Source organism: Leuciscus leuciscus (assembly GCF_965113295.1).
Source record: "Leuciscus leuciscus genome assembly, chromosome: 24".
Taxonomy (NCBI): Eukaryota; Metazoa; Chordata; class Actinopteri; order Cypriniformes; family Leuciscidae; genus Leuciscus; species Leuciscus leuciscus.
The window spans coordinates 11,469,851-11,496,722 of NC_138723.1; the positions used below are offsets into that span (position 1 = coordinate 11,469,851).

The 26,872-nt window shown below is 34.8% G+C and overlaps 4 protein-coding genes and 1 long non-coding RNA gene across 7 annotated transcripts; 3 read left to right on the top strand and 2 right to left on the bottom strand.

Moving 5' to 3' along the window:
• Positions 1-892: 892 nt before the first annotated feature.
• Positions 893-7,724, top strand: gmcl1 (germ cell-less, spermatogenesis associated). The gene is made up of 15 exons (XM_082158159.1): positions 893-1,122; positions 1,546-1,732; positions 2,899-3,022; positions 3,120-3,216; positions 3,325-3,422; positions 4,090-4,202; positions 4,288-4,353; positions 4,427-4,511; positions 5,284-5,374; positions 5,446-5,586; positions 5,744-5,813; positions 5,895-5,970; positions 6,050-6,195; positions 6,835-6,922; positions 7,012-7,724. The coding sequence occupies exons 2-15, from the start codon at positions 1,557-1,559 to the stop codon at positions 7,153-7,155; spliced, it is 1,515 nt and encodes a 504-aa protein (XP_082014285.1). The 5' UTR covers positions 893-1,122; positions 1,546-1,556; the 3' UTR covers positions 7,156-7,724.
• A 610-nt stretch (positions 7,725-8,334) lies between these two features.
• On the bottom strand, positions 8,335-10,476 carry fam136a (family with sequence similarity 136 member A). The gene is made up of 4 exons (XM_082158233.1): positions 10,343-10,476; positions 10,084-10,216; positions 8,802-8,942; positions 8,335-8,719 (listed from the first exon to the last, which is right to left on the bottom strand). The coding sequence occupies exons 2-4, from the start codon at positions 10,168-10,170 to the stop codon at positions 8,531-8,533; spliced, it is 417 nt and encodes a 138-aa protein (XP_082014359.1). The 5' UTR covers positions 10,171-10,216; positions 10,343-10,476; the 3' UTR covers positions 8,335-8,530.
• On the top strand, positions 8,901-9,618 carry LOC309489449. Its single transcript, XR_014202420.1, has 2 exons — positions 8,901-9,041; positions 9,075-9,618. It is a non-coding gene; the product is annotated as an uncharacterized lncRNA (long non-coding RNA).
• Positions 10,387-19,054, top strand: pcyox1 (prenylcysteine oxidase 1). 3 transcript variants are annotated; one of them, XM_082158229.1, is made up of 7 exons: positions 10,387-10,503; positions 12,634-12,778; positions 13,688-13,894; positions 14,634-14,808; positions 14,912-15,123; positions 15,874-16,026; positions 16,503-19,054. In XM_082158229.1, the coding sequence occupies exons 2-7, from the start codon at positions 12,667-12,669 to the stop codon at positions 17,171-17,173; spliced, it is 1,530 nt and encodes a 509-aa protein (XP_082014355.1). In that variant the 5' UTR covers positions 10,387-10,503; positions 12,634-12,666; the 3' UTR covers positions 17,174-19,054. The 3 variants fall into 3 exon arrangements, with proteins under 3 accessions (XP_082014355.1, XP_082014357.1, XP_082014356.1); XM_082158231.1 differs by lacking the exon at positions 10,387-10,503 and adding an exon at positions 10,513-10,819; XM_082158230.1 differs by lacking the exon at positions 10,387-10,503 and adding an exon at positions 11,057-11,676.
• Positions 19,055-19,991: 937 nt separating this feature from the next.
• Positions 19,992-24,978, bottom strand: stoml2 (stomatin (EPB72)-like 2). The gene is made up of 10 exons (XM_082158232.1): positions 24,797-24,978; positions 23,366-23,518; positions 23,187-23,286; positions 23,046-23,104; positions 22,869-22,970; positions 22,646-22,780; positions 22,416-22,560; positions 21,551-21,630; positions 21,288-21,416; positions 19,992-20,330 (listed from the first exon to the last, which is right to left on the bottom strand). Exons 1-10 carry the CDS (start codon positions 24,839-24,841, stop codon positions 20,214-20,216), a joined length of 1,065 nt encoding a protein of 354 aa, XP_082014358.1. The 5' UTR covers positions 24,842-24,978; the 3' UTR covers positions 19,992-20,213.
• Between the last annotated feature and the right edge of the window lie 1,894 nt (positions 24,979-26,872).

Here is a 26,872-nt window from a genome sequence, read left to right on the forward strand (position 1 = left end):
TAAGATTAGTTAACTAAAGTAGTTAACATGAACAAAGAATGAACAATACTTACATTTTCAATTTCAACAATTTCAACATTTTACTAATATTTTTTTTTTGAATAAAATAAAATAAAATTGTGTCTGTTAACATTAGTTAATGAAATGTTAAGTAACGAGCAAAAAAGTTACTGTATTTTTAACAAACATTAACAAAGATAAATAAATGTTGAAAAAATATATTGCTTATAGTTTGCCATACATTAACTAATAATCTTAGCAAATGAGACATTGTGAAGTGTAAAGTGCACGGTACAAATTATATGATTAATAAGTTAGGACAACATGTTTTTACATTGCTTTAACTCATCAAAATAAGTTAAGCAATTTTCAGTTTTTTAAAAACAATTTTAAAAGTAATTTTAATGCAATTTAAATTGAAATGACTTAAACATCTAAAACATGTTTAACATCTTAAACATGACTTAACATCTTAAACATTTTACTTAAAAATGTAAGGCAGCAACTTTGTTTTTTACAGTGATTGTTTATTGCAGTGTATTATGTGTAAAGCGTTTCAAATAATTGAATTGATTTATATAAATAATTCATTCAAAATATTTGTCGTTTTATGGTTATTGCACATTTATAATAAAAGGCAGAGAGACAACTAACCACTGAGATGAACGCTAAATAATACAACTTAGATAAACAAAATGTCAACACAACATAGAATTACACTAAACAAGACTGCAGTAAAATAATATAGTTTTTATGACATAGAAGAACATAAACAGTCTGTCTTTTTTATTTTCATAAAAATTTTACGTTTTCATAACAAAAAATAGAGTTGTTTTTCAGTGTGCAGAAAGTATTGCAGCGTCTCCGCGACAGCAGGGGCAGCAGCGCCCGATGATCATCACACACAGCCGTGACGTGGAGGAGAGACACATACCTCTGTCTGTTATTTAGCAGTCTGCTGGTGTTTCAAACTGCTGCTTAATTCATTATACATTAACCAGCCGATTTTGATGCTGTAACAGCCATAATATGCGTTCATAACACGCCTAATAATGCATTTGCGCAGCGCTTGAGGAGCAGATTCCAGGGTGTGTCCAGTGTTTTGAGAGGCAGAAGCGTGTGGTGAGTGTTTACAAGAGGCCAGATTTATGGTTCTTAACATACACACGACTTTAATACACAGCTTATGGAAAAATAATAAGGTCTTGATGTTGAAATAATTATTCTGACAGCATAACGTCACTGTTTCTGTACTAAACCAAGACTGGAGGTTCACAGGACCTAAATGAAACCACTGCAAAATGAAATAACATTAATTTAGGCAAAATAACTTTAGATATTGCAAGCTAAGTAAATTAAGCAGTGGAAAGTGATCTCACTCACCACCTGTCACCGGACTTCACGCCCTGACATCCATACAGTGCTTAAATTGAATTATGTTTAGGCTTTCTGCAAGTTCATTAGCTTTCTACAGTTGTCATGCCAGGTCAGTTGTGTTGTGAAGCAGTTTAGTTACATGACTAAATGAGTAGTGTTTGTCTGTAGGCTGAATAATCATGGGTTCACTCGGGAGCCGCTTCCAGTCGTTGGCCCGGGGCCCGGAGGAGGCCCTGGAGAGGCAGTGCGCTGGAAACAGACACAGCTGTGAGTGCAGGAAGAGGAAACGCAGCTCCCGCTGTGAGTTTGACAGCGAGCCGGAGGAAGAGGACAGCCAGCTGGACACGCCACGCAGGTCAGAATACACACACCGCTGCCGCTCAAAAGATTGGGGTCGGTCGATAAGAAGGTTTTGTTTTTGAAAGAAGTCTCTTATGCTCACAATCCTGCATTTATTTGATAAAAAATACAGTGAAATATTGTTACAATTTAAAATAACTGTTTTCTGTTTGTATATATTTGTAAATATCATATGATTGCGAAGCTACATTTTCAGCATCATTACTCCAGTTTCCAAACCCGATTTTTTTCTCTTGAACACATGGGATGTAAACGTTGCTTTATTCGCCAATGTTTTATGTGAGATTTAAATTTTGCCCCATAGGTTACATTCACAACTTTGAGCTAATGTCACATTATCCTTCAGAAATCATTCTAATATGCTGATTTGCTGCCCAAGAAACATTTCTTGTTATAATCAATGTTGGAAACAGTTGTTTTGCTTTATATTTTTGTGGAAATTGTTTCTTTGATGAATAGAAAGTTCTAAAGAAAAGCATTTACAGTCAAACCAATATATTTGTTTTACTAGTGGGTGCAGGACACTCTAGTTCATTTATATAAGTGAGGATAGCAAAATAAAGTAAACTGTGACACATTTTACCCAAATATTCTTCATACAGTGGAGTACCAGTAAAATCTATACAAATTTGGGACCAAAAATTATTCAGACACTTTGACCTGGCCATGCTTTCTTTATTTGGTAATGCGACCTTTTTACACCACAGACTGAACAAAATGAAGCATTGCTTGTTAATTGGTTTACCTAAATTGTTATCTAATTGTGTTCTTAAATTTAACAGCTGACCGCTATTCAACATAATTCATTTGTGAGAGAGTCTAACAGAACGATGGCCAAAACCAGTGAAATATCAACTGATTTAATAACTCGGAGTTCTTGTCATATTTTATTGCCATTTTCTCAACTATAGCGAATAAACTGTGATAATGTGAGAAATGTTGAAGGTGTCAGAATACATTTTAGTTTGACTGTATTTGAAATATAAATGTCTTAACTGTCACTTTTGATCAATTTAATGCATCCTTGCTGAGTAAAAGTATTAATTTCTTTCTTTTAAAAAAATATAAATGTGACAGTTTATACCTGCATTGTCACATTAATTAGTGTTGTTTGATTGTATTTAATAGATGTCATTTTTTTTTTTTTTTTTTTGCGGACAGGAAGAAGTTGAAAAGCACCTCTAAGTACATCTACCAGACGCTATTCCTGAATGGAGAAAACAGTGACATCCAGATCCGTGCCCTGGGGCAGGAGTGGAACCTGCATAAAATATACCTGTGTCAGGTTGGTCCAGCTGTTCACTTCTCCTAATAACAGACTACTCATTTCACTTTTGATTTAAATGTTTTTTTCCCCCTTTAATTTTCCTGTTTGGAAACAGTCTGGCTATTTCTCCAGCATGTTCAGTGGATCCTGGAAGGAGTCTAACATGATGGTTATTGAGCTTGAGATCCCAGACCAAAATATTGACACTGAGGGTGAGGATTTTACACCGCCTTGATGCAATGAACACATTTAAGTTGTTGTATTTGTATTGTGGACACCAAACATTCATATCCTGACCTTGTTTTCTTCTCCATCTGTAGCCCTGCAAGTGGTTTTCGGGTCACTCTACAGGGATGACGTATTGATCAAACCAAGTCGGGTTGTTAATATTCTCGCTGCTGCTTGTATGCTTCAGTTGGTAAGTATGTCTAGGGTTAAAAACAGCATCTGATCCGTAAAGATATGCGGTTTCTCTGTCACTTGCCCAATCTTACATTTTTGATCATGTGCACACATTTTTATTTATTGCAAACTTTTGCTTTCCAAAAATGTGGTTGTGAATTCTGCTAATCAACTTGTTAGCTACATAAAGTTATCTAATCCACTAGATAGATGAAATTGCAAGAATTACTTTTGATAGTCATAGTGACATATCTGTATGAGTGGGTTTTGCCATCTATGCTGTAATTTTTCAGCAAAAGTGTTAATGAATGTATGGCTGTCTTAGAGTTTCAGTTTGATTTTAATAACTATAATGTCTATGTGTTATTGAGCTACTATTCAAAGGTTTGGGTTTAGTATGTAAAAAAAACTTTTATTCAGCAAGGATTCATTAAATTGATCAAAAGGGATGGTTCGGAGTAATTTCAACCTAGGGTCCTTTGCACCATGACCTCGAGCCAAACACCCCCGCCAAACACATCGCCAAAAGCGACAAATACACAGCCAATCAGAATCACTCTCCCAGCAACACCTTAGCAACCAGATAGCAACACCCCTATAGCCACCAACTACACTTTTTAATCACGGGTGCAGGTTGTCTTTCTAGTGTCATCCTTAAATAATATGCTTTTTGTCTTTCCCAGGATGGATTGATCCAGCAGTGTGGAGAGACTATGAAGGAGAACGTGAATGTGAAGACCGTGTGCAGCTATTATAACTCAGCCACCATGTACGGCTTGGACTCCGTCATGAAGAAGTCAGTAGTCTTGTTTGATTCCACCACTCTTCATTATTCTCCACCACTCTTGTGAGATAATGAGCATGTTGCATGTGCACTGCAGGTGTTTAGAGTGGCTCCTCAATAACCTCATGACGCATCAGAACGTGGACCTCATGAAGGAGCTCGGGTACAGTCTTACTTTATGCATCTGAAGGTTTAGTTTTTTTAAATGTTTGGTCTCATTTAGTATGTGTTTGTAGGGTGGAAATTATGGAACAACTTATTCAGTCTTCCGATCTGTTCGTAATGCAAGTGGAGATGGATGTCTACACAGCACTGAAAAAGGTAGGTGATGTGGGACATGATCCACGTGTCTTCTGCTCCCTGATGGTTTCAACATGCTTCAGGAAGTAGATGGAAATTTAATACATTTAAATATATTTTTAATGATTGTGAGAAAATAATAACAAAAGAAGAACAATATATCGAGAAAAAAAAGAATACACTTTATACTGTTACTGATATTTCTAAACATAATGTTTAGTGGATTTAAGAAAGCAACTTGTGCTTTCTTAATTTTTCATACATTAATTATAGAACATTTGGGTTTAAAATATGATGCAACACGTGTGTGTGTGTGTGTGTATATATATATATATCTAGCTCTCTCAATGTAGAAAACAGTTAAGTAAAAAAAAAAAAAAAATAATTATATATTATATATAAAATAATTTTATATATATATTTTTTTTTACTTAACTGTTTTCTACATTGATAATAATAATAAATGTTTCTAGAGCATATTAGCTGAAACATTAGCAAATTCAGCTTTGCATCACAGGAATAAATTACATTTTAAAATAAATTTTAATAGAAAACAGTTTTTTTTATTGTAATAATATTTCACAATATTGCTGTTTTACTGTATTTTTTTTAGCAAATTAATGCAGCCTTGGTGAGCATAAGAGACTACTTTCAAAAACATAAAACATTTTTAATGTTTCCAAACTTTTAAAGAATGAATGTCAGGCTTTATAGGGTTAAGTCTGTGTTTTTAGCGTTGCACTGAAATTACATCACAGCGTATTATTCTTTTAACTCTTTTTTTTTTTTTCAGTGGATGTTCTTGCAGCTTAATCCATCCTGGGATGGTCCTATCAAACAGCTTCTGCTCGATGCTGATGCCTGGCTGTGTAAAAGAAGAAGTGGTACGTTCCACGCATGCAAATGCTTGAACACATTTCTATAATCTTCCTCTAACTGCCACACTCGTACACAGAGGTTGGAGAGCAGGAGCCCTTTCTGAACTCAGATGACGGGATGCCCTTCGTGCCCGTTTTCCGACTCATCCGCCTGCAGTACATCATTAATGACCTGGCCTCCGCCCGCATGCTGGAACGGGACAACATCCTACCGCCCGGTGAATCTCCTCTTGCCTTCCAGAACTTGCAGAAAGCTTTTCGCTATTTTTCTGTGCAGTATGCATCATCTTGTCCTGAAACGGTCCATTGTTATCCGAGGTGGATATTAGTGGGGCATATATATATTAACCCGACTTCCTCTTGTGTGTTTATCAGAGTGGCTGAGCACCGTGTACAAACAGCAGTGGTTCGCCATGCTGAGGACAGAACATGATAATGATAACGGGTGAGAGAACGTCCAACACTTGCACTGCTACACATTAAACATGTGGTTTGAATTGCAAATGAGTGAATCTGATGGTTACAGACCACAAGAGGCCAATAAAGAGGAGTTTGAGCTGAACAGCATGCGCTGTGGACGAAAACTGACCAAAGATGGAGATGTGAGTTGAACTCTTGCTATACAGTATTTTGCATATTTTTGTTTTGAATAACATGTATGTATGTTTGTTGTCTCTACAGTACTGTTGGCGATGGACGGGGTTCAATTATGGTTTTGACCTGCTGGTGACTTACACAAATCGCTTCATAATCTTTAAGAGAAACACCCTCAGTCAGCCATGTGGGGGCGCTGTCAGCTTACAGCCACGACGCCACCTTGCGTACCGGTGAGCTGTTACACATCTGGTTATATTGCGCAATTACATTGCGTTACATTATGAAGGAATGAGTATTATAATATAGCAATTTATCTTATACATCTTCCTGCAGACGGTCTAAACTACAAATAATAATAATAATAATAATGTTTGCTTGTACAATGTGTATATGTTTGTACATGCTGTACATATATGGACATTGTTTCTTAGTAATACAATTGTCTATTTATCTAGAAAACATACATTTATTGAAAATAATTAATGTTATTAAAAATGAATATATGTATATGCTTTGAATAATTTATAAATTCATTAAATTATTGAATAATTTAAATTACTTTATAATTAATTAATTATTTAGTAACTAATATATTTAATAATAAATAATAAAGTAATTTATATATTAAATAATAGTAAAAAATATTAAATGTATTTTTAAATCAGTTTTTAATATGGTACTAAGCAAGGTGGAAAACATAATAATTTTTTTTCAAATTAATATTATATAATTAATAATTCCAATTACTTTATAATTCATTCATTTTGAAAATTATTTAAAGTTAATATATAAATAAATAATACATTTTTAAAAATATCAAATATATTTTTTGTTTAGTATTTAACGATTATTATTTATTTATTTTTCAGATTGCGCCTTGCTTCCTTTGATAGCAGTGGAAAAGTGGTTTGCAGCCGGTCGACCGGCTACCAGCTCGTTACCCTTGAAAAAGACCAGGTATTCTGTCATCATAACGTCAAATATAAAATCATTTTGTTTCCAGTTACTTGACTTGACCGAAGTACTTGTTTGTGTCGCATTGACAGGAATATGTGGTGATGAACCTGGACAGCCGGCTCTTGTCTTTCCCTCTGTATGTGTGCTGTAACTTCCTCTACACTTCTCCGTCCAGTGAGAGGAGAGGCGACACACCAGAGCCAGAGAGCAGCAGCGCACGCAGTGTGTCGTGACCCAACACCGCCTCTAATCGAGCCCCTTTTTATTATTTATGTTCTGTTAACCTCATGTATATTATTTCATTCATTTTATTTGCATCCTTAATTTGTAAATAGTCAGGTGCCTTTTAAATAATTTACTATATATCAGTATCAGAGCTAAGAGTGAGTGCTCTTTGATTCTGTTTGTAAATTATTTGTTGGAAGTTGTCTTATATTTAAACATTTGTCATTGAATTTATTGTTAGGCTGGTTGTTAATTGGTCGGGCATTCCCACATTTTTTTTCTTTACAAAAAAAAAAAAAGGACTGAATATTGGTTTTGTACTGTTCCAGTCGTTTGAAATTGGTGCTAATATGATAGAAGTTATTGTTTTAGTCAATAGTCAATGCATGCTGATGTAGGATCAGTGATGGTTGAACAGGCATGTGTTGGTTTACCAGCAGGGCATTTCAAGTGACTTCCAGTGTCCAATGAAAATTTATACACAATGTGTTTTTGGTGAAATGTAAATATTGTTGGACCAAAGCATCATAATGATATAAATTCTTAGAAGATGTACATTAAAACAGCACTGACAGAAGGAACTGTTCACTTTTTTTTATCCAGTATGAAAAACATCTCATTCTCACTTCAGTGCAGTAATAAAACTGGCCTAGAACATTTTCAATGATTTTAATTATTATAGACTTAATTTAGAAGTTAATACTATGAAGATGTGTATTTTTATATATGTATATACATTTTATAGCTATGTATGTAAATATATATATACCCTTATTTTTATAAATATATATATAGTAAATATTTTATGTATGTTTTTAATTATAATAATTTGTTTAACATTTATTAGAATTAAAAGTATAATTAAAAACAAAAACTTATTTTATATAACATACATATAAATAAAATGTATACATTATATGTGTGTGTGAATAATACACATCTTATTTTCATTATAATAAAAATTTCAAGTGTTATATTTATTAATATACATATACATTTTATACACACACATATATATATATACAAATGTATGCTACATATATTATGCATGTTATATAAAACAATGCCTTGAATTTAATTATAATAAACATTTACTACAAATATTTTTTATTATAATAAAAATAATTTAACAATACAAAAAAAGTCTTAATGGTTCTAAAAATAGAATTAATTTTCTTTCATCAAAATGTTTCCCTGGGACACATTCAACAGACAGCAAGTTGATTTCGTCACATTTATTGCCTGTACAAAAGCCACAAACAATACAGCCACAGTAATCAACACACGCCACTCGCCAATACGGTGACAGCAAAGAGCAACCTTCACAGTAAACCGATAAGTTCACGAGAATGATCTTCTACAGCCTCGGCCATAATGTGCTCTTCACTGAGGTATTGAGTTCAAGCTGTCCTTCAGTCTGCGGGTCACACTGGGCAGCAGGTTCAGGTGCTCGTCCACACAGCTGCTCACACAGCTGTCCATCAGCGCCCGCACAGCAGGCTCCTTCGCTCCGGAGTCAAACAGGTCCTTGGCTTTATCGTTACAGTGCATCGTACACCTCGAGAGACGGTCCTGTGGGTGAATCAAGAGTTCTTCCACATCACGCTCTTCCAGCTGGAAGATTAAGAGTAAATGACCTCACAGAACAACTGACCTGAAACTGCTCGAGCTCACTAGTGACCAGTCCTTGAGCTTTAGCCAGCGGCGTGTGGCAGCGCTCGATACACTGGTGCACCTGGTTCATGGACTCACCGGGACGCTCACAACACTCGGCACTGCAGTGGAACATGCGGCCCTGAGAGCACATGTCAGTGTTAGCAGCCGTTTACTTGCTCAGCCTCTGACTAATAAGTGGTCAAAGACTATATTTTAGACATTAAAAGACTTCTAGTCAGTATAGAAAGGAAAAGAAAGGAGGAAGGAAAAGAAAGGAGGGAGGGAAAGAAAAACAGAATCAATAACAAAACTATGCTTAAACATCTTATATTACTTCATATTGACAGAAACTACATTTAACAAAAACTACTGAATGATTTTTTTGAATATTCCATAAAAATGTTAATTAATTATAATTACCAACATTATATTTTTTTTGTATAATCCATTGTATATAAATAATATATTAATATTAATTAATTTTACATGTATATAATTATGTAATTGACTATTAAAAAGTTTTAACAACTTTTTTTTGTTAAGTTTGGGGTCGTTGTGAAAGAGTCGTTCATATTTGAAAGAAGTCTCTTATGCTCACCAAGGCTGCACTTATTTAATAAAAAATACATAATACAACTGTAATATTGTGAAATATTATTTCAATTTAAAACAACTGTTTTATATTTGATTACATTTAAAATGTTAATGTATTCCTGTGATGGCAAAGCTTTAATTTCTTTAATAATAACAACAATAGTACTAATAATAATAAAAACATCTTACTGACCCCAAACAATTAATATGTGAATATGTTTTTTTTAAAAGAAGCAATGAATCATTAAACTAATCAAAAGTGATGAATGATTTGTTTTTCAAATAAATGCTATGCTTTTGTACTTTCATCATGATTTCCCTAAAATTATTAAGCATCAAAAACTGTTTTCAACATTGATAATTATATTAAATGTTTCTTAAGCATCAAATCATCATATCAGAATGATTTCTAAAGGATCATGTGACAAGTATCTAATGATACTGAAAATGGCTGCTTACATAGAAAACAGTTATTACATTAACAGTTATTAACAATATTGCTGAACATTGAATTTTATCACATTCCTATTCATATCATAAAAAATTTAATAAAAACTGAAATGAATGTTGAGCCACAAAGAGCAACAGTGTTCTCATATCATATCATCTTGTCCCTCAGATCAGTTACTTCTGAAGAATCTGAAGGTCACCCTCCTCCTCCTCCTCCTCCTCCTCCTCCTCCTCACCTGCATCTTCCGGATGTGATCTCTCTCGAGACTCTGAACCATGTCCTCCACTGCCTTCTGCACGCGAGCCTGCTGAGCCTCTGCCATTCCTGATCTCACATCCACTGCTTCAGTTCTTCTTTAACCAGCGACTCTATAACGCCATGAATCACAACGAACACGTTTTACTAACAACTCCTGGAAACCACTACTGAAACCTTACAAATGCATATGTTTGAACTGACACCAAAATGCTTCAATAATACTACAGTAAGGTCACCTCCTACTACACCAAAGCATGCTGCCACTATAATCACGCCACTTCCGCCATGGAGTGCTTCCTATTTCCGGTTCCGTACTTCTTCTTTTAAAGGACGAATCTGCGGCTTCTGGATTTCACGCACTTTATTATTTTAACTTCTCAAAGCGAGATTTACAGAGGTGAGACGTATGGTGTTTTGACAGCTGCGTAAACGTGGACGTGACATGCATGACAATGTCGGCATGAAAGTCTTAAGTAGTTTAACTTCTTTAACTACTTTGTTTTGAATCGATTAGACTTAACTGTACTTTGTCCTCTCTGTCTACAGCAGTTTTTATCAATGCTATCGATTAAAGATTTACATTTTTATTACAGCTTACATTATAAGCAGACTGTCGAAACTGTAACAGTGGCTTATCCATGCTTGTGTTAAAGAACAGACGGAGCTCAACGCGACTGAACTGAACGCAAGATTCTCGAGATTCGTTTTCACAGGTGAAAATAGTATTTATAAAGGCGCGTGTGTCAATCATAGACTGTAAAAAAATTAAATAAAATAAAATGTTATATGATTCCTTAAAAATGGACGAAACGAAAAGACCGAGTAATGAAAATATTTTACTGTTTCTCATTATCAGTGTTGGGGGTAACGCATTAAAAGTAACGCGAGGTACGTAATCAGATTACTTTTTCAATTAACTAGTAAAACATTACTTTTAAAGCAACACTTAAAATAATGTTTCCAAAATCGTATCAGTGGTTCATCAAGTCGTAACAGGGTGAAAGGCACTTCTGGATTCGCTTTGCGGCCCTATATCTGCTATAACCACACCATGCAAGTTTGCCAAACCGGGTCGCGTTTCTGTAGTTCGAATGAGACATAAGAAAACTACAAATTTGACTTGCTTTACGTCAAGCGTTACAATAGTCATTATTTAGTTTTCCTTATTTTCTGATGTCGCAATACATCATACTTTCATGAAATCATGCAACATACTCTACCTTGACAGTGGACATCGTTCATTCCAAAGCCGGTGCTAGATTAACAGCGAGTGTGCGTGCGACAGTAGACTGCGGGCGGCGAAATTATTTACGACAGCGGTAATGGACAATTCCGCTTCCAACCTGTAGGGCGACCGAAGAGGAAAAGTTCCTTTGTGTTGCTTTAAATGTACGTTACAAATTATCTAAGTTACTTTTTCAAACAAGTAACGCAAGATAATTTGTTTTCATATATTTATTGACTGACAGCTCTCCTGTCCCCATGTTGAGAGCAAACTGGAGTTGTGCAGAGGTGTTGTGTGCGCAGACTCCGCAGAGTGAACATGATGGTGAATAGTGCTAGACTAAATGTGAGCACTGAGCAGGCATTTACTCATCTCACTGGGACAAAAACAGATTCAGTATTCCTCAAAATTAATAAAAACAGACATACTAATGCAAATAAGCAAAAATTGCTTCAGTTAAACATCACATTTGGTATTTTTGTTTTGTTTTTATGGCTAAATTATGAAGCTGCATCCAAAAAAGCATACACTCGTGAGTAGGTAGTATTAAGTTTAAATAAGTAGTTACTTCGCAACCGTTAAAGTACATTCTAGTATGAGTATGAATGTGTGCAGTAATCTGGACTACATTTGCAATGTTGTCATTATCATGTGACCTACCAGCGTCAGTTGGGTCGCTTCACTGCCATTCACAAATCCTCTCCCGTGGCCTCATGGCCATGGGATAGTAAAGTGTCCATGTTACGCACACTTCAGAATTCAGAGAACTTTGAATTCAGACATACTTATTTTTTCACATACTGTTTTTCGCCTACTATATAGTACATGATGGAAGTATGCAATTTCGGACGTATGCACTATTCCAAACGTCAGTCATTTGAGTCGAAACGGTTTTAGAACATATAATATGCGTGATGTCACAGACCACATGATGACATAGTCAAGTTATAACAAAAAGAATCGCTGAATCACTCTCTTTTAAACCATTTCTTTGTAACTTATTAAGAAAAAACAATTTGCTCGAATGTGTTGCATTTCACATCCCTGAAAATTCCTTCATAGAATATTTTTCTCTAACATATTTTATCAACCAGATAATAAAATGCAAATCTGGAAGCAAGCTACATTTTTTTTTTTTTTGTAAAGCAAAATCGGACTTTTGCTATTAGATGATATAAAACACTGCTATCAGTGAAGACATTTCGAACATCCACCTTCTTCCAAAGTATATTTCCTAAACGAAAAGTTTATGATCCCATGTAAATGCCTCGTTTACCTATTTTCTTGCCATTTCTTTTTCAGATGTTATCATTTGTGAAGCACTAAATCCCTAGAATGGCTCTGAGACACCTGTCGGTGAAGGCTTTCCTCTTCATCGGGCTTTGTCAAGTAGGACGCAGGGGTTTTGCCTCTGCTCCTGAAGTCAGAGAGCCACCCAAGAAAATCGGTATGGTCAAATTCGCATCATTCATTTATTTTAGTAGGTGTGAGACCTTTTAACCCTTTAAAGACCTACAATGAAATAATGGAACAAAATGGAACAATTTATTGAACCTTTAGCCTAAATCTAAAAACAAAAAGTTTGCATATGTGTTTTAGATTTTGTATCATATTTGATACACCAGGCTTTTATGGCTCATATAGGATGATATAGTGATAAATATTGAGGTCACAGTTGAGGAGGAGAAAAACACTTTGGTTTTATTCAGAAGTCCAAACTGAGCATATGTTATTTATAGGGCCAAAATGTATATAGCTTGTAAAACCAGTATAGCAGACTGCTTGCATAAAATGCACAGTTTTCACTCTATATATCTAAGAATAATATGTCTTAGTAAGATTATATTTAAATAATTAAATTATTTTGTGGGCAAAAACATATAATGCAATGTAATACAATGAAGATTGAGAGGTATATTAATAAACGTTCTTCAAAAGCCCAATGTATCATATTTGATACTCACATTGTAATGTGATTTTTCTAAGAAAATTCATATGGATAATCAAATAAACCTCAGTTGCTTCAGTCCAGTAAGTGCTCATCTTGAAATATTAATAGCAATATAAAATTATTCTTTTACTTGATAATAATAAAAAAAAAAAGATTTCACAGCAAAAAGACAATTACACTAAAAGGCCTTTTACTTGCTAAAAACATTGGAATTCTGAATAGTGCATGTAAATGAAAATGCATGTAGTAAATTGTGTACAACAGGTTTTTCAGCAAAGTTTTTCTCATGTTGTTAATTAATAGGCTTTTAGAAATTCATGTATCAGATATGAGACCGTAGACTTTATAGGGTTAATGGGAGTGTTTGGTGGGATCTGATGGATTAAGAGTTAATTTCTTCTTCAGCAATAATTGGGGCTGGTATTGGAGGCACGGCAGCAGCGTTTTTCTTAAGACAAGAGTTTGGGCCGGGAGTGAAGATCGAAGTGTTTGAGGCGGGGACTGTCGGAGGGCGTCTGGCCACTGAGAACATTGGAGGATACGAGTATGAGACGGGGGGATCCATTATTCACCCCCTTAACCTGCACATGAAGTACTTTCTGGACAGACTCGGTCAGTGTCCACTTCCCTCTCAAGATCTTTCTGTTTAAAGAAATCTTATGATGTCCTTCTACGGAACAACTGGATATTTTCAGTTTAATCGGGGAAACTAAAGTGTGTCACTTCAGGGCTTTTCACACTTGAAATAGATTACCCTGGGAAAATTAGAGAATTTTATATTCTAAAATGTACATCAACTAATTAATACATTTTCAAATGAGAGATAAATCTTGCATTTTAACAAATTATTTTTCTTATAAACCATGTCAATATCTATGAAAAAAAACCTAGACTTAGATTGTATTGACAAGATGTCGTCACTGTACATTCCTAAACCCTGGGTTAATGTCCTTATTTGCATATTTGCAGTGCCAGTGTTACTGATTGGACGAGCACAGCATCGGTTTATATAAAATCTAATTGTATACATTGCTATCAAGTATTACGAATCAAAACCTTCTTTACACCAACATGTGAGGCATGTGATTGGCTGTCTGTTGCTAAGCATCTAGCTGTAACATTCTAACACCAGATCATTTCACACGTTTGACCCCGCATTAGAGAGTTAACAGTGCAAAAGCGATGCTAACCCTGCTCCGGACCAGGGTTCCATAACCCCGGGTAAAAAACGCTAACTCTGCTTTTAAATGAAAAGTGTGAACCTTAACCTGGGGTTAAAAGCAGGGTTTAGAGCGACGACAACCCGGGTTAACTGTGAAAAGCCCTATCTTATGTCATTTTCTTTGATCAGGTATGTCACCTCGTGCTGATGTATCTTCTAAACTGGCGATATTTGACGGGAAGGAGCTGACCTTCGAAGAGAGCGACTGGTTCATCGTGAATTTCATACGCATGCTTTGGAGATATGGATTCCACTTCATTCGGATGAATATGTGGGTGGAGGGCATACTGGACAAGTTTATGAGGTTTGTCTGTCGTGCTGCCTTAATTCATCTAGTGAGGAATAGGATGATTATGACCAGTAAGTTCTTAAGTTCCTTTTATTGTCCCTTTCTGTCCTCTGTGTAGGATATATCAGTACCAGCAGTTTGGCTACTCGTTCTCCAGTGTGGAGAAGCTGCTGCATGCAATGGGTGGAGACGGTTTCCTCACTCTGGTCAATCAGACGCTGGAGGAGGCCATGCTGGCCGAGGGCTTCTCTCAGGTCTTTCTTAATGACATGGTAGCACCCATCACACGAGTCAACTACGGCCAAAGTGTCCGAATCAATGGATTTGCAGGTATGTTTATACTATAAAGTATAAACCTTTCAGCATTAATAACAAATGGGCATAAAACACAATTTGTTTTGTGTAAATAGAATCTATTGCTATTTAAACAGTGTAAATAGCCTCTGCCTTAAAATATTTATAATACTTGGAATGTTTGATGTTTTTGCCAAATCAAAATCATCTGGTGCAACCAGTGTGCAAACATGCAGGGAAATCATATCATGACTGTTTGTCAAGGTCAGTTTGTCTCTTAAAATATCAGATAATTTGACCTTTTTATGACAAGGCAAAGTTAGTTCAGGTTGAGGAATGTCATGTGGTGCGACTTTTTTTTACATTGAAAAATGTATTTAAAACTTTTCTGAAAATAATGATTAAGGTGTGTACACTCACAAGTATTCGCAGTGTAAGGAAAATATGTTATTATTTGGTTACACCACATGACATTTTTCAGTTTCAGTTGTTTTATTTTTATTTTTCTATATAACATTTTTCAAAAATTTGCCTTTTCTTAATCATGTACACTATTATTTGTCATGGTCTCAAATGCCATAGAGACCATGTGCTGTAATTATGTAACAGCAAAGTATTTTTAGTTTTGTACCACAAATTTGTTATTGCGTTTGGTCAACACTTTATATCTGTGTAATCTAATGTATAATCTTGTTGTCTAATGTGTAATGTGGTCCTACAGCAAAAGCATTTTGGAAACACTGATTTAATACAGAAGTGTGTGAATATGGCATATTCCTTTTGTAGGCGCTGTCGCACTAGCAGGAGCCGAGTCAGGTTTGTGGGCAGTGGATGGAGGGAATAAGTTGGTTTGTTCCGGGCTTTTGTACCACAGCAAAGCCGAGCTTGTTCCAGCTCGTGTGACTGCCATCTCCATAAAGATGAGACCATCCAAAATTGGTACAGTCCACTATGAACATTATAGTAAATCTTTTTATATAGTATGTACACTACCGTTTGGGGTCAGTACAATTTTTTCAAAGAAATTAACATTTATTTAGCAAGGATATATTAAACTGACCTAAAGTGACAGTAAAGACATTAATAATGTTTCAAAATATTCTATTTCAGATTAATGCTGTTCTTTTGAACCTTCTATTGATCAAAGAATCCCCCCAAAAAATTACACAATTGTTTTCAATATTGATAATAATAAATGTTTATTGAGCATCAAATCAGAATATTAGAATGATTTCTAAAGAATCACATGAATAAATAAAAATTTAAAACATATTGTAATAGTCTGTATTTTTTATCACATAAATTCAGCATTGTTGAGCATGAGAGACAAACATTTTTTTTTTTAATCTCTTGAATGGTAATGTGTCTCTACAGTCTGATCATATTTACCAAAAATTGTTTTTGTTGCCTTTCAGGTTCAGTCACAAATTTCTATGAGGTGAACTACGTTGGTGAGTCTGGTGCCGCCCACTCCATGTACGACATAGTTGTAGTCGCCACACCTCTCCACCAGGGCATGTCTGAGATCAACTTCTCAGGCTTTTCTCCACCCATTCCATCCCACTTCCCCGGTCGTTACCACCAAACGGTGGCCACACTGGTCCACGGCCTGCTCAATGTGTCCTTCCTGGGCACCACAGAAAAGCCGGAAGACTTCTTCGTATCCGATGTCCTCACGCTGGATAACAAAGCCGCCGACATCCTGAGCCTGAGCTCTCTGAATCCGGTGAAGATTCCCAAGGGCTACAGCCCAAGCCCTGCCAGCCAAAGCAAAGTTTGGAAGATCTTCTCGTCCCAGCCTCTTTCTCAGCAGCATCTGCAGCAAATCTTCCTGTCCTGGGACTCTGTGTGGGAGAAGCGCTGGCTCGCGTACCCCTCCTACAACCCGCCGCACCGCAGGACGCCTCCCTTCATCCTCCACGAGCGCCTCTACTACCTCAACGCCCTGGAGTGGGCGGCCAGTGCCATGGAGATGAGCGCCATTTCGGGCCGTAATCTGGCCCTGCTCGCCCACCACCGCTGGTTCCAGCAGACGGGCAAAATCGACCAGGAGGATCTGCACACCCGACTCAGAGGTGAACTTTGACAGAAGAGCAGGGCGCTTCATAAGCAATAAACTCTCTTATGGAGATGAGAGATTGGATTTTTGTGCTGTTTATTTGAAAATGATTTTATTTTTTTTATTTTTTTTGAATCTCATAAAGAAATATCTGCTTTATATTTCGCCCCCAAAATAAGAAATTATATTTCACCCATTTTTAGTAACATTATTTTCAGTACAATTAAGCACTTTCACCCCACAATTCTCATTACCATAATGTGGAAGAATCTTATCATTACATAAGTTCAATTCAGTATAGTAAATACTTGATCTGTACTACAAATATACTTTTCATGATATTATATACATACAATTTCGTTAGCAGTGGCCTGGCATTTAAGGTAGCATCAATTAACTTCACTGCCAAAAAAACTTGCAATTAATATTTAAACTAGTATTTTTACTGGTATCTTTTTTATTATAGATTTATACAATTTGACTTTGTACAGAACACTTAAGGGTAAATCAGCATGTTTCACAGACTACAAAGCCATAGAGAAAAGAATAATTTGACTGACCGTGTCAGTGACGGTCTCTCTACATTCGTCCGTGTGGGGGAATCTGTAGGGTTGTATTGTAAAATATTTTCTTCTCAATTAAGCACTTTTTTTCCCCATTAGCAAGTTTAAAAAAATATATAGATATTTTATATGTGTTATTCTCATTGATCATTTTCATTAATATAATCTTTTAGCCATATTACATTTAACAAATATTGTAATAAAAGTACTTAAATAAAAAATGACAAATTAAACACTTTAATTTACAAATTTACTACTAATATGATGGTTATTACAATACAATATTTTCCCCTTGTTTTGTGTTCTAGACGGGTTTCATGAGATTCACTCTTGTGTCCTTCAGGTACATTTTATGAAGAGCCACCCAGGATGCACTGTGAAATTTCACAGTAATAGTGAGCGTTTATAAGATTGTGGGTATATTGCCCACTTAGCTCTTTTAATAACATCATCTTGTGATGAGAAACTGTACAGTATGTAGAAGCACTAGGATTAGCACTATAGGTGGCTCTTTATTTTAAACGAAATGAAACAAAGTAATATAGATTGATTGATACGACTGCTACTAGTGCGTGTGTGTGTGTGAGTGTGAGTGGTCAGGGTCGCTATCATGTGCTAAGTTTGCACTGATATGTTAAAACTAACACGTTAGATCACTTGTTCACTCCTTTAACTTGTAATTTACAATCTCAATGACTTATAACACTGATGAATGTGCACAGGAAACTATTGAATTCTTAATTTGTTCTTCCTGCAAATTTGCATTTAATATATTGTTAATTATTCTTGGTGCCTTAAAGTGTCTTCGGTTTCATAAACTCCACAAAAAAAAAAATTTCAAAAGAATGGATGTGTAACTTGATTTTATTTCCACAGACCAAAGTGAAGTTTTTTTCAATTATGGTGGTATTTGTTTTACTGCTGTTAAAAATAATTTCATTACATTTGTTGAATTTTAATAATGATCAGAGAATAATAGATCAAAACCTTCTGAAGTATTGTTTTCCCTAGTTGCACAGACATTAACAGTCATGGTATTGAGACTTGGACTTGATATGAGTTTCTAACTTTCTGTGTTTTTCATGAAAATGAGCCTTTCTTATTTTGTAAGTTTATTCTGTAAGCTTATTTTGCCTTCCCTTTGTAAATGATGCCTTCCTGCAAGAAACACACTCATTTCAGTCTGTTTACATATTTGGGATTTTTTTTTATACGACGAAATGGATGATTGTTCAAACTTGTCAAAAGCAGGATTGACATTGATGGGACTTAAGATGGAGAATTTTATGTTGATTGAAGATCAAAACATGTTTACAATTGCAATAAAGGTTAATGTCTTTTAAAACGTGATTAAATGTATTATTTTGTGCAGTTTTAACAATTACATGATATACTTAAATGTTTGTGTTAGTGGCCTCAAGACCAGTGAAATTAGTGAATATGACAAAGGTTTTAACTCAGCTTGCTTTCCATGGTTTTCTATCGAAAGTTCCCACCAGGGAATACAAATTTTAAAAAGTTAATCTAGAGTAAATTCTGGGGACAAAAAAAAAAAGTTAGAATTGCAGGCAAAAAAAGCAAGAATTGTGAGTTTACATCTCACAATTTTCAGAAAAAGTAAAAATTACGAAATTATCTAGGTTTTTTTTGCAAAATATCATACATACACGATCCTCTACTTAAAACCATATAAAAGTAGCAATAGCTCTGAATTATAAACTACTTTTTTTTGTTGAGTTTGCTGTAGTGCACTTCTAAATGCAGGAAATATCATTACACTTGTCTTATGAAATATTTATAGTGTGAAAGTGACTTCTGTGTGACCTGCGCTTCTAGAGGCGCCTGCAGGATTTTATCTCGGGGTACGCATCAGATCAGAACTGATGATGCGAGACCATTCCCATCACACCACCCTTCAAACACTTGCCACTTTCATCCATATAATGACCATGTCGCAACCACACGCAGGGGAAGCCCTAGTGAATTTAAAGTTTGTCCTCCCTAAAAGTGTACAGTGTGTACAAGCGCAACTGCATGCTTCTACAAATGACAACAGACAATGGACCTTTCTCGCCCATGAAATATCTCAGAGAACTTTCGCTAATGTGGCGTACCTTAACTCTCTCAAAATACATCGGTTTGGAAAAAGCTGTACACAGCCATACAACATTTACCAATGTTCTGCAGTTCATCAAATCATTCATTTGCAATTAATATGAATCTCATGAATATTACTACTTGTTTATTTTTTATTGAAAATATGAATAGCAGAAACCTTTGAATAATGGTGAATGGCCTTTAATTTTACATGAACTAGAAATAGAACATCCCAAACTTACAACATACAGAAACAAAACATAACACACAATAAAATCTTTGTGTAGTTACTACAGAACACCATAGTGTTTCAGGTATTTTATCATCATAAGTAAATGATCACATCAGTCCTCTACAAACAGAACCGGTATCAGTTTGTGTCTTTTGTCCCAGAATGAGACTCAAACCTATTTCTGTGCAGTTTCAGTTTCAGACACTGCATTTCCTTCCCAGGACTCGTGGGTCGTGATGTCTGCTGTGCTCGGAGCTTGTGTCTTTGATAAATTCCCATAAATCGCCATGGCCTGCAGACGGTAGAGAACAATGAGGAATACATGCAAACTAAAAATGAGTCTAATTATTAGGATATTGTATGTGCCATATATACACTAGCGGTCAAAAGCTTTTAAAAATAATTCAGATTTAAATGTTTTTAAAAGTCGTCTATTACTGTTATGACAGTAATATTTTCAAATTTAATTAGAATTTAAAATAATTAATAACAGGATATTAGAATGATTCCTGAAGGATCATGTGACACTGCAGACTGGAGTATTGATGCAGAAAATTCAGCTTTGATCACAGGAATAGATTACATTTTTAAAGGTGCAGTGAGTGATTTTAGCGGCATCTAGTGGTGAGGTTACGAATTGCAACCAGCAGAAATTACGGTGGCTGACAGGAAAAGATGTCGTCGTCTGAGACAGCAGAGAGTCGCCAGTCAAGCAAGAGGTTTCTTTACAAAGATAAACTAAGAAATTATGTTTACTTCATTATTCAGTAAAACGATGTTATTGTGAATATTATTGTTACTTATTGTGTCAGTGTTTTATTCGCTGACTTTAGCTAGCTTCTTTGCACGAAGAACAACAGTGACGAAACGCATTTGTCCGTTTAGGGCTCCTACATGTCGGCACATTTCAATGTAAGGGGACCCGCGCTGTATGTAGATATAAATGGCTCATTCTAAGGTAGTAAAAACATTACGGTTGATTAAGTAAGGTCTTTATACACCACTGAAAACATAGTTATTATGTATATGATATTGCATTTCTGTCAACAGATCCTCCTAAATATCACACAATGCACCTTTAGAATATATCAAAGTTATTTGAAATTGAAAATAATATTTCACAATATTACTGCTTTTGTTGTATTTTTTGTTCAAATAAATGCCGCCTTGGTGAACAAAAGAGACTTGGTACAAAAACAATGAATCCTAATTATTCCTAACTTTAGCCGGGTACAGAATGAAGTCATACCTGAGTGACCATACTGCTGATGTCTCCTGTGTTGGAGGGCAGTAAGATGGTGTTGGACTCCTTGGCCAGGTTGGAGAAAGCAGAGACGTACTGTTCGGCCACACTTAAAGATGCCGCAGCATTTCCATTCTGTACAGTTATGAGACATCAACAAGATGCCTTTATAATGTTAAACAGTCTGAACTCACTGTATTTGTCTCAGGTGTAATACTCCTCTCTACTGAGATCCAGTGTGATGTTTATAAGTGTGATCTGAGCTGTACCTGCAGAGTGAGCGCCTCGGACAGCAGCCGGATGGCTTTGGCCTTCGCCTCCGCTTTAGCCAAAACAGCGTTCGCTTCTCCTGCACAGGGGAAAAAGTGAGGATTATGAATATTCAATCATTCAATTATGAACATAATTAATATACATTTGCATTATTTAAAAATAATAAGAATTTTTTTTGTTATATTTCTTCATAATAACAAATAAAAACAATTAAAAATTTAACAACAACAATTATTTAACAATTTATTTGCTATTCTCTGTTATTATAACAGTAATTTGTATTATTATAAATGTTTTTCCAAGTGAAACAGGTTATTCAATGTAAAAACTGACATCCAGTGTTATATAGCATCATTTATATACTATTATTGTATAACATTTTAAATGTGATTTTTTATTTTTTTATTTTTTTATTTACTTTAAATTCAGTCATTGTTTTTTAGTCTTTTTTAATTTATAATTTTATATATTAATTATATACATAACAGAAAACTACTGTTTATAGACATATTTAAATATGTCTATAAACAGTAGTTTTCCGTTTTAGTTTATTTTTTGTTATTTTAGTACTTCAACTTCAACTAAACAAAAAAGAGAAATAGTAAATAACTGAAATAATTCATATTCAATATTACAGTTAATGTTTATTTTTATTTCAAGTAATGAAATAGTTTTTTATGATTTAGTTTAGATAATAACCCTGGTGACATCAGCCAAAAAAGAAATTCAGTTCAGCGGTGGGGCAAGTTATACCATGAATTGTTCACAATAAGATCATTTTGGTTTCATTTTGATTTCAGATTTGACAACAACATTTTATTCAACTGCTAACATTACTCCAAACCAAAGTAAAAAGCCCACCAGCAGCTTTGTTAATCTGTTCGGCCTTCTGTCCCTCAGACGCCAGAATCTGAGACTGTTTGCGACCCTCCGCCACGTTGATGGCCGCCTCTCTGTGTCCCTCTGACTCCAGGACAGTCGCTCTCTTTTTCCTCTCGGCCTCAACCTGAACGACATTCATATCATATCAGTCATATAGTCCTTTAGTCCTTTAGATCTATGAGATCAAGTTGAAGAGTAAATCATCATACCTGCATTTGCATAGACTCTTTTACCCGTGGAGGAACGTGAATGTCTTTGATCTCGTATCGGAGACATCGAATCCCCCATTCATCTGATGCCTGGTTTATCGAGTGGACAATATTGGAATTCAGAGACTCTCTTTCCTGCCAAAGGACGAAATGATCCGTAAGCACGCAAATGAATAGTATATCCAATATTGTAAGTCGCTGACAGATTGCCTGACATTCATACCCTAAACACTTTGTCCAGGGTCAGTTTTCCCAACTCTGATCTCATGGTGGTCTGTGCCAGCTGGGTGACGGCATATTCTGGGTCCTCCACGCCATAACTGGCCTTCAGACGAGAACAACAGCACATTATGAGAGGAAAACCTAAAGAAAAACTGGAATAAAGCAGCAAAGTACTTACCTTAAACGGGTCAAGTATCCTGAGGTATAAAACTCCATCTATCTGCAAGGTCACATTGTCTAAAAGCAAAACATCTTATTAAGTTCATCTCAATAATCCATAAAAGTGGGAGAGAAACAGATCAGGATGCCTGTGATTTACCAAGGGAAACTGCTGACTGCTCCGGCACATCTATCACGATCTCTTTGAGGCTTTGAACATATCTAATTTTGTCCAAGACTGGAATTAAGAAGTTTAGACCCTGCGGGGAAATCAAATATTTGAAATGGAAGTGATTCATATATATTGAAGCCATTCGTGGAGAAGAGATGAGAACTCACCGGTTCCAGGATCCGGTGGAAACGGCCCATCCGCTCCACTACCCAAGCCTCCTGCTGGGGAACGAACAGAACCACAGTGTTCATGGGAAGGCTGGAGGCCCATCGCTGCTGAGCTCGAGTCCTCCACAACACAGGCACTGTTTGACGCGAATGCTGTTCACAGAAGAGAGACAGAACTCAACCAGGTGTAGTATATGAAATTACACAGCAAACCTATATATAAAATTCATTTTTGCATTAATTCAAAAATACGATAATTAAATAAATACACACACACACACATACATGCATACATACACACACATATACACAAGTGGTCAAAAGTTTGGAAACATTACTATTTTTTATGTTTTTGAAAAGTCTCTTATGCTAAAAAGATTTCTATTTTTGAAAAATATTAAGCAGCACAACTGTTTCCAACATTGATCATTAGTCAGCATCTATAGAATGATTTCTGAAGGATCATGTGACACTGAAGACTGGAGTAATGATGCTGAAAATTCAGCTTGGATCACAGGAATAAATTACACTTTCAAGTATATTAAAATAGAAAACCATTATTTTAAATTGTAATAATATTTCACAATATTACAGGGGTTTTTTTGCTGTATTTTTTTATCAAATAAATGCAGGCTTGATGAGCATGGAGAAAATAGAAATACAAAAAAAATGGTAATGTTTCCAAACATTTGACCGGTACTATATATAACCTTTTTTATATTTGCATAATAAGAAATAAGAAATTATATATATATTCAAACAAACTTTTATTTTAGATGCGATTAATCAATTTGACAAAAAGAATATTATATATATATATATAAATAAAATATATATATTTACATTTATAATATAAATGTAAAAAAATAAATTGAATTAAAAATTACAACTTTGAGCACGTGTAGTAAATGTTGTACAACCATTAAAATATATAATAGATCAGTGAGTACAACTCTGTACTACTTGTACTGTTTTGTGTGTGTGTGTGTGTGTGTGTGTGTGTGTGTGTGTGTGTGTGTGTGTGTGTGTGTGTGTGTGGTCGAGTGTGTGTGGTCGATGAAGATAAATTCCGCTGTATCTCAGCAATGGCAAATAAAGTCATTCTGACATCTGCCAGACCGTTTTGTTTAATTCAAAAGTTATTAAACATATCTGACACCAGCCATCATTCATATGAGGCTTAAAGTTGAAGTACACAGTAATGTGGATAAAACACGTCTGATGAAACAAGCAGCTGATGTAACAATCACCACGTTTTCAAAGAAATTCATAATACTTATGTTAAATATTTAAAATATTATCTCGAAAGAAAACGTGCGAACGAACTCGTTTACATCGATTTAATTTCGAAATGAACTTCAAGACAGAATTCAGCTGAAGTGTCAAGCAGTGACGGGACAGTCCTACAGAACAGCAGTGCACGTGTGTTACCTTTAAAAGGCCGCTCCCTGCCCGACACACCACCGTCCTCAGCATTTTCACCCTGTGTGAAAACAGATGTTGAAGATGTCTATAACAAATGAATGAACTCTTCCCGAGCTTACACTACAAACGTGACCCTCTAACAGCTGCGGAAATCAAAGTTACAACATCACGGGCGTGCGTCAATTACAAACATCCGGGTCAGCGAGGGAAACAAATGCTTTTAATATATGGTTCCGGGAATACGTCCGTACCGTCCGTACTGTCTGTAGCTGAACGTTGAGTGTGAAATATTACAAATAAATTATAACGTTTAATTGTACACACCAGTATGTTTATGAATGTTTCAAGGGATGTTTTTCTTATTATTATTATTATTATTATTATTGTTGTTGTTGTGTTGTTTATATGTATTTTGTATTTTAAAATTCAGCCACTAGTGGGCAGTCATATTTTTAATTCAGCTTTCAGATGATGTTGTAAAGCAAACTTTTACACATGGATATATAACTTCTCTGGTGTGCAATGTGGCTTAATGCCTTCTAGGTTAAAAGGTCCCTTGGATGTATTTTTTTTTTCTACATTACAACATACACGACTATACTAAACTACTGTACTGCATCAACTAGTTTTGCATAATTTGGGAGAAATTATAATTTGCTGTGATGCATGTGCAATGAGGGCTCATATCAACAGCTCCAGCAGTGTTTTTATTGTTAACCAAAACTAAAATGTTAATAAGTGTTTTTGTAAATTAAATAAAGCTGAAATAAAAAATAGGCCTGGTTTCACAGACAGGGCTTAGATTAAGCCAGGATTAGGCCTTAGTTCAATTAGGACATTTAAGTAGCTTTTATAAACGTGCCTTAGAAAAAAACATTAGTGTGCATCTTGAGACAAAACAACGGCACTGATGTATTTTAAGATATCTCAGTGCAAGTTTCTTTCAGATAAAACAGCTCAAACAGTCTGGGACTATCTTAAGCTTTGTCTGTGAAACCGGTGCTTTTAAAAAAAACGTAATAAAAAAATTAGAAATGTTTAAAAATTAGAAAAAATGAAAAATTACTAACACTAAAACTGAAATTTTTTTTATTAAAGCTAATTAAAAATATGAAATAAATTACAAAAGCACATAACATGACTAAAACTTAAACTATAATAAAGATGAAAAGTATAACTATACAAATGAAAATAAAATCTAATTCAAAATATAAATAATTGATATTATCGTAATCCTAACACTGCTCCAGTCACAATGGAGATTTGTACATTTAAAATGTAAAGTTATTTTACTAATTACAGAATGATGCATACATTAAGTTATGCATAAAAAAATAATTATACACAAATTGTGTTACAAAACAACAACAACAATAAAAATACCTTTTTTTACACTGGTCATATTTGACCAAAGGATCACACGAGGGTTTCACAATAGGAGAGTAAATAACAGATATATCCATATTAGTTGACTTTTGACTGTCATCCTGTTTTACGTCCATACGTCCACCTGATGGACTGATGAAAGGAAATATGACAATGTTAATTTCATTTCAGCAGTCAAATAGTCCATCTTTACAGTCCATACATTTATAAAAAAAAATTGTTATTGAATCAACATTAACATTATTCATGCACTTTTGTTCAAATGCAAACATTGAACAATAGGTTTATTATAGTTAACTAAAACTATTACTAGAAATAAAACAATGTTAACTGAAATAAAATAGTAAAATAAAAATAAAAACGTATTTTATTTCAGCTACTTGCCAAGGCATTTTTTCTCATTTTAATTTAGTTTAACGTCCTGTTCTAAAATAACTAAAAATAAAATAAAATAAAATGAATAAAAACTATGTAGAAACTATATTTCTATAAAAAAAAAAAAATTTAAAAAAAAAAGACAAAAAACAACAACAAAATTACTAAATATGTAACTAAATAAAAATGAAAACGGAAAATAAAAATAAATTTTTTTTTTTTTTAGAATATTCAAATTAACTAATAGTATCTCAGTGATGCAAAACTAACACTGGAACATAATACAATTATGTATGCAAAAATTAAAAAAAATAAGAAACG

Coding starts and splice junctions, on each gene's coding strand:
- stoml2 (XM_082158232.1), bottom strand. CDS start 24,841: ATGCTGAGGACGGTGGTGTGTCGGGCAGGGAGCGGCCTTTTAAAG. Junction 22,561..22,645: donor AAGAGTCTATGCAAATGCAG/GTATGATGATTT, acceptor AATGTCGTTCAG/GTTGAGGCCGAGAGGAAAAA. Junction 21,417..21,550: donor CCGAGGCGCTCACTCTGCAG/GTACAGCTCAGA, acceptor ATAACTGTACAG/AATGGAAATGCTGCGGCATC.
- pcyox1 (XM_082158229.1), top strand. CDS start 12,667: ATGGCTCTGAGACACCTGTCGGTGAAGGCTTTCCTCTTCATCGGGCTT. Junction 14,809..14,911: donor ATACTGGACAAGTTTATGAG/GTTTGTCTGTCG, acceptor TCCTCTGTGTAG/GATATATCAGTACCAGCAGT. Junction 15,124..15,873: donor CCGAATCAATGGATTTGCAG/GTATGTTTATAC, acceptor TTCCTTTTGTAG/GCGCTGTCGCACTAGCAGGA.
- fam136a (XM_082158233.1), bottom strand. CDS start 10,170: ATGGCAGAGGCTCAGCAGGCTCGCGTGCAGAAGGCAGTGGAGGACATG. Junction 8,943..10,083: donor ATCACATCCGGAAGATGCAG/GTGAGGAGGAGG, acceptor ATGTGCTCTCAG/GGCCGCATGTTCCACTGCAG. Junction 8,720..8,801: donor GTGAGCTCGAGCAGTTTCAG/GTCAGTTGTTCT, acceptor ATTCACCCACAG/GACCGTCTCTCGAGGTGTAC.
- gmcl1 (XM_082158159.1), top strand. CDS start 1,557: ATGGGTTCACTCGGGAGCCGCTTCCAGTCGTTGGCCCGGGGCCCGGAG. Junction 4,203..4,287: donor TTGGACTCCGTCATGAAGAA/GTCAGTAGTCTT, acceptor TGTGCACTGCAG/GTGTTTAGAGTGGCTCCTCA. Junction 5,375..5,445: donor GCTGTGTAAAAGAAGAAGTG/GTACGTTCCACG, acceptor ACTCGTACACAG/AGGTTGGAGAGCAGGAGCCC.